This window comes from Triticum aestivum, chromosome 4A, assembly GCF_018294505.1.
Source record: "Triticum aestivum cultivar Chinese Spring chromosome 4A, IWGSC CS RefSeq v2.1, whole genome shotgun sequence".
In the NCBI taxonomy this organism is placed as follows: Eukaryota; Viridiplantae; Streptophyta; class Magnoliopsida; order Poales; family Poaceae; genus Triticum; species Triticum aestivum.
Genome location: NC_057803.1, coordinates 725,213,508 through 725,220,141, shown reverse-complemented (window position 1 = coordinate 725,220,141; position 6,634 = coordinate 725,213,508). Strand labels below are relative to the sequence as shown.

The following is a 6,634-nucleotide window of genomic DNA, read 5'->3' as shown; positions in this document are numbered from 1 at the left end:
GATGGGCTCCATACCATCTAAGTGATGGTTCAGTTCGGTAAGATGCTTATGAGGTTTATCATGTTTACTGAGCAAGAATTCTGGTTATGCCCACGGTGGTATATTAAATCTGTGAACTTTTATTTATATAAAGCTCACTCATATGTGTATTTTCCTCGTGTCTACCAACTTTGTTTTCATGCTATGAACTGCTGGTTTAATGGGAGACATACAGAACACGGTGATGGTTAAGTTCAACCAGAAGATCCAGAAATTTCATCTATCATGGAAATATGTAGTTTTATTCAGGCAAATGCTTTATTCAGGAACGTTTATTCATCATTTCCATATTGCAACTAGTATTTGCCACACATGATGATGCATGGCATTTTTATTTTTCGGCCGCTACATTGATCATCTAGCATGCACCACTAGTGCAGGTAGCCACCATGGGAATGTTGTAGGCGGTGGGGGCGGGGCATTGTACCGGTATGTAGATGTTGCACATCGACCGCAGGGCCTGAAGCGACATCCGAATGCTCTCATGTTGTGCTGGCTGCTGCGGCTGGTACATACCCTGCCATTGTTGTTGGGGTTGTTGTTGCCTGATAGCCTCAGCCACGTTATGGATGGCTTGGCAACGAAATTGCTCCGGGATCTGTGATAGCTGTCGGCAACATTGGTGCTGCACATTCTGGCAGCTGGTAGGCTGATCCACCGGTATCTGGGGGAATGGCACTGTCACTGGGCTACACTGATGTTGGAGGAATGTCGCACACGGTGTCAACTGCTCCTGCAACTGTTGTTGTTGTTGTTGTTGCCCCATTTGTTGTTGCTGCTGGCATTGTACCGGGACATAGATGTTGCACATCAATGATAGGTTCTCAAGCAACATCCTCATGCTCTTATGTTGTGCTTGCTGTTGGCGCTCCTGCCATTGTTGTTGGGATTGTTGTTGCATGATAGCCTCTACCACGCTGTGGATGGCATGGCACCGGATTCGCTCTGGGATCTGCGCTAGCTGCTGGCAGCATTGGTGTTGCACGATCTGGCAGCTGCTAAGCTGCTCCACCTGTGTCTGGAGGAATGGCATTCTCAGTGGCCTACACTGTTGTTGCAGGAATGCCACACACGGCTTCATCTGCTCCAGCAACTGTCGTTGCCCAGGTTGTTGCTGTTGTTGGTATTGTCCGAAGCCCTGGCTACATGTGGTTTCCAACTGGGCAATGGCGGTGGTTGCTGTGAGGGCGAGGAGAGCCAGGATGAAGACCTTCATGGTGGCTAGCCTCAAGTTTGCTTTGCTGTTTGTGGTTGTCTGAAGGTTGATGAAGGAGGATCTTCATGGTACATGCCTATTTATAGCTCTCATGGTCTGTTTGCTGCATTCCATTCCTACATTATTTTACGAATGCATTTGGATGCTTTCCAAACTGATAATCTCGTATTGTTGTGTTAGGTGGCGCTAAAGTCTAATCTTCAATGGCCATCAAATATACTTTTCGGCACATATCACTTGACTGCCAGGTGAGATTGATAATGCATATGACTCATCAATCATCACTTTACATGTCAAGAGTTCGGGTGGCATATCTTTTTGTGAAACCCAATTTGTAATCTTATACATGTGTTATGTGTAAATTAGCTTTTGCATTCACATGATCCATGGTGTTTTTTTTTGAGTTAATGGTTTGTAATCTTGCATTAGCTGTTTAGGTTGAGCACACCAACAAACCATTAGCTGTGAAGAGGTGTTCCACACTCGATTAATTGTTCCTAGAACTGATTTTGTAATTTTATTTGAGTTGGTAAGATAAACATGCATTAGTAGAGCACGACAAAACTCATAGGATGCCCTTTACATGTAAAGATATTTCCATGGAGCTACTCTGATGTGATGGAACTGAACTTTACTGAATTGAGTTTGTTCTTTCTTCTACAGGATGTTTGCATGGGTCATGTGCTATGAGTCTGTAATCTTCCATGGTTGCTATCTACTGCCAGGCCCATCCATACTCAGGCCGCCAAGCCCGCCCCCTTGTCCAAACCATATTTAGTGTTCATTGGGTTGGCCGGGCCTAGCATCAAGACTTGAAGGTAACATCGAAATGGTACATATTCATTTAGGGGTACATTATAAGAGCTTTTTTTTCCTACTGCATGTATTCGGTCATTTTGATGTCACGTGTAATCAAATCATGCTTCTCAAGCAACTGTTACTACAAAAACTTGAGTGAAATATGTAATGAAGCGTTGAAGCTAGCTTGAGTAAGCACTAACGCTACTTCGTCGGCCGGTTACAAATCTGGACGGTAAATTTGTGGCAACCCCGCTCGGATACGAAGGCCTGTCTGGGGTGCTTGGCAGCACAGGAAATATGTGCAAGTGAAATGTTCCAATGGCGATCAACTAGAAGGGACATAGTGTCAACACGAACGGTGATTACATATCCATGCAACACAAGATTTAATTTAAGAGGGGTTTTACGGTGCAAATTACTAGTCACGGGAGAGACTAGTATTTGAACAGATCCACCGTTGATTTCAAGGGTAATCTAGGCACTTTATATTAGATTTTTTTTCTCTTAGCCCAAGGGCAGTTTAGTCCGATAAAAAGTTTACTAATCAACTGAAAGTCCCGACTGAATCGGCCCCTACACCTGCATTCACGTCACCCAAGCCCTAATTGCCGCTCTCTCGCCGCTGCCTGCCGCTGCCGCGCCGTCCGCCTCGGGATCCTTCCTGCCCGTCTGTTCCGGCCACCGCAGCCTGCCGCTGCCGCGCCGTCCGCCTCGGGATCCTTCCTGCCCGTCTGTTCCGGCCACCGCAGCCCACTCGTCGCTCTCGCCGCCATTTGTCGCTTCCGCGCCGTCCGCCTCCGATCCTTCCTGCCCGTCCGTTTCGTCCGCCGCAGCCGACCCGTGGCTCTCGCCGCCGGCTGCCGTGCCTTCCACGTCCGGAACCTTCCTGCCCGTCTGTTCCGTCTGCCTCTAACAGGAGCTGTGGCCGCCACTTGCCGCTGCACTACCGCCGGCTAATCAGCTGTCACCGTTAGCTCCGCCTGTTCATCCGTCTCTACCACTGCTGGTCGGCCTGCAGAAAGGTAATGCTTGAACATGAACAACTCTCTATGTCAGGCCGTTTCATTACTTAGTAACTTTATTTGTCCTCGTTGTTTGTTCTCATGCGAATCCTGCAAACTACTTGACAAGTAATGAAACGGCCTGACATATATTAGTCCCAGATCATAGCAGGATGTATATTTCCATGTCAATTGTCCTATGAAACATGAAATCTCCAGGATCACGAAAGCACATTGATAGCAGAATGTTGTACAAATCCGTCATTCAGGAAACCATGTCAAAGAAGCACCACAACTTTTCAAACTACTAGAAAACTTAGCTGCACATAAAGATTACTATCTGAGGCTTTGCACTAAACTGATATTTTTCCTAATAATCAGCTCTTTCCTCAGAGGAATGTACAGTAGAGATTATATTCCTTTCCTAATAATAATCTTGTTCCTCAGAAGGATATACAGTACTACAACCAACTCATAGGATGATTTTTCTTCTTTGAGAAGCTGTAAGTTGCTATCAATGATTCTCTAGAGCAGGAATTGCTTGCCGGTGTATGTAGCAGAAGTACTTTGATTTACATTTTTTATGATGTAGTTTGGCACTGGAGATGCCTAAATAACATTATTCAGTTTCTTTGTGGATGGCAGTTACACAACATGGATGCTCACCACGTCAGCATAGAGGAAATTGAAGAATATTACACGGTGGTTAGTCAAACATTCACAAGCGAGGAACAAGGTTTCGAGTTCTATAATAGATATGCTAAAGCCAAAGGGTTCAGCGTGAGGAAGGCCAATGTGAAAAACAAGGGAGGCATAAGAATCCAAAGGTTGTACATGTGCAGCAAAGAAGGATATAGGTCCTTGAAAAACTTTGAAAGGTCCAACCGGAAAAGGAAACCAAGGGCACTCTCTCGTTGTGGATGTGACGCTCGACTGCAAATCGAGCTCAATATGGAAAGCCGTGAATGGTTTGTCAAGGACTTTGTGGACCAGCATAACCATGAATTCACTAAGCCTGACCAGACACCTTTCTTATGGTCTCATCGTGGACTTAATGATCCTCAAAAGGCTGATGCCATTGAGTATGGTATTGGTGGTCTACGCACACATCAAATAATGGACGTAATGGAGAAGCAGCATGGTGGGTATGACAAAGTCGGCTGTGTGTCTCGGGACCTATATAATTTTATTGCTGAGTACAAGAAGCAAAGGATTGAAGGTTTTGATGCCCAATACATGCTGAACTATATGGCTGCGCAGGAAGAGAGAGATTCTGAATTCTTTTACAGGTACAGCACAGACAGCGAAGGCCATCTGCAGAACCTATTTTGGTCAGACGCGCAGTGGCGGTTGGACTATGATGCCTTTGGTGGTGTTGTTGTGTTTGACAGCACGTACCGTGTAAACAAATATAACTTGCCATTTGTCCCATTCATTGGATTGAACCACCATCGCAGCACAGTTGTCTTTGGGGTCGGCATTGTATCAGACGAGACCGTGGCATCATATAAGTGGTTGCTCCATTCATTTTTGGAGGCGATGCACCAGAACCATCCCAGGTCCGTGATCACTGATGGGGACCATGCAATGGCGAGAGCAATATTGCAGGTATGGCCGAACACAGATCATCGGCTTGCTACATCCAAGTAAGAAAGCTTACTACCCCGCAAAAAAAAAGTAAGAAAGCTTACTATAGAGAAACTTTTACAACGACCAGCTGCAGCAAAGTTATTCCTTTTATAATCTGCATTTCCAAATTCATGCAAGGAACAGAGCTGAACAGCAGAAGGACTGTTAAGATAAACTAATACCATTGCAACAGCCTTTTGCTAAGCAATCAGTTATTCAATTGTATGAATTATTATTTCATACAAGAAGTATGGAAAAAATTTATTAACGGAAGGATTGGTTCTGTTATAGAAAAACTGAGAAGTGGTGATCTAGCAATAGTTTTCCAAATGTTCACTGCCACATCCCTAAGCCACCTTTTCTGTCTGTAACAAAGACTTGTTTGCAATTCCCCAATTTCCACTTAGTATTTCCCTATTTCAAATCTTTTTTTTCTTTTGATTAGAAGAGAGTTAACAGAATTTAATTCAACAATTTCAAGTACGTATCTTGTTATAGAGTTGACAGAAACTTGAGATTCAAAATATCAAATTTCACTTCCAACTGCAATTTCTCATCATGCCGGTGGCTCCCCTTTCTATGAACAGAGGAGAGGAGAGAGACATACGTCTTCGGTGGGTGATGATCCTCGTCGACGGCCAACAGCTGGAGTGCACGCACATGGGGGAACACCTTTTTTCATCCACTCTTGAAGCGACGCCAGGTGCTTGCCGTACCTGCCTTCCACCAGAGCCGACGCCGCAATTTCTCCCAGATGCTTCTCCTCTGCTGATACGGCAGGAGGCAACCACGCGGCCGCACCTTGCTCCCCCCGCCACCGCTTGCCGCCGCCAACCGTACTAGTCCAACGAGCGCCACAGAAGGGCCGGGGTCCGCCCTCCATAGCCTCCATCTTGGCGCCCGGCCTCGCTGGCCGGCGGCGCCGCGGGTTTTACCGGCGATCTGGTCGTAGACGCCGCCATTTGGCGGTCTCCATTGTCGACGTACCGGCTTCCGGCGGCGGCCTGGAATAGCGCGCAGCCGAGGAGGAGCTCAGTTGGCTGCCGGCGGCGGCCTGGAATAGCGCGCAGCCGAGTGAGTGGATCCGGTGTGGAGATGCAGTGGGTGGGTGCGCCGCCGAGCGACTGGTGGTGTGTGCGGGAGAGATTTTTTCTTTAGCGAATCTGCAGGAGAAAATTAGATGGATCGGGGATGGACCGGGGTGGGCAAATTTCCATCTCCCCAAAATACCCTTTCTGTGTGCGGGATTTTATTTTTATTTTAATCTCGTGTGGGAGGCGTTTTTTCCCTCTGCCCATTTTGCCCTTCGGAGAAAAAATACTACTCCTTCGCTGGACAAGTATTGATCACGTTGGACCATCAGATCTACTGATTGGATGGCTGATATTTCTTTGTCCTTACCACAGCAACTAAACTCTACTCACCCAGGAAATTAAGCAGCTCCGCTTCTTAATAAGGCCAGTGTGTTTTTTGTCCGTCTTGGCACCCATCGTTGTATTCCATGGTTGACTCAGAAAAGTCTTTTAAAATATGCCGGATTAGACTAAGTGCCGATCATTTGGAAAAGAGGCTAATATAATTTTGAGAATATAATTTGAGGACAGCTACATTGTTGAAACTGCACAATATATTATATATGGACTAGAGTGTTGTAAGGTCGCCAATAATTGGGATGATAGCTAGAACGCCATACCATCTCACATGTTTGATCTCTGTGAAACGATCAGGTCAACAGTGCAGAATGTAAGAATTTTGCACACCAAGTTCTTTAAGAAGTTGGGCAGTCAATCGGTATGATGCTATCTCCATTAATTTAATCACACGTAGTTTGTAGTAAGTGAAACATAGACCGTAAGACTAAGCTACCATCATAGTATGCAAGATACGCATTCATCTACATCTATTCGCCCCACACTTCACAGAAGCAACAGGCGGGCAAATAAAAGAA

The 6,634-nt window shown here is 45.8% G+C and overlaps 2 protein-coding genes and 1 long non-coding RNA gene across 3 annotated transcripts; 2 read left to right on the top strand and 1 right to left on the bottom strand.

Annotated features, from left to right (window-relative positions):
* Positions 1 to 260: 260 nt before the first annotated feature.
* Positions 261 to 1,306, bottom strand: LOC100125692 (avenin-like b1). The gene has a single exon (NM_001405304.1). The coding sequence runs from the start codon at positions 1,253 to 1,255 to the stop codon at positions 398 to 400; it is 858 nt and encodes a 285-aa protein (NP_001392233.1). The 5' UTR covers positions 1,256 to 1,306; the 3' UTR covers positions 261 to 397.
* A 976-nt stretch (positions 1,307 to 2,282) lies between these two features.
* Positions 2,283 to 4,011, top strand: LOC123083418 (uncharacterized). The gene is made up of 2 exons (XR_006439295.1): positions 2,283 to 3,078; positions 3,703 to 4,011. It is a non-coding gene; the product is annotated as an uncharacterized lncRNA (long non-coding RNA).
* Positions 4,012 to 4,182: 171 nt separating this feature from the next.
* Positions 4,183 to 5,529, top strand: LOC123084423 (protein FAR1-RELATED SEQUENCE 5). Its single transcript, XM_044506035.1, has 2 exons — positions 4,183 to 4,703; positions 5,274 to 5,529. Exons 1-2 carry the CDS (start codon positions 4,183 to 4,185, stop codon positions 5,527 to 5,529), a joined length of 777 nt encoding a protein of 258 aa, XP_044361970.1.
* The last annotated feature ends 1,105 nt before the right edge of the window (positions 5,530 to 6,634 follow it).

Bases quoted from the DNA above. Each gene is read 5' to 3' on its own strand.
- LOC100125692 (NM_001405304.1), bottom strand. From the start codon at position 1,255: ATGAAGGTCTTCATCCTGGCTCTCCTCGCCCTCACAGCAACCACCGCC.
- LOC123084423 (XM_044506035.1), top strand. From the start codon at position 4,183: ATGGAGAAGCAGCATGGTGGGTATGACAAAGTCGGCTGTGTGTCTCGG. The intron at 4,704-5,273 runs GTAAGAAAGCTT...TTCTATGAACAG, and splicing joins CATCGGCTTGCTACATCCAA to AGGAGAGGAGAGAGACATAC.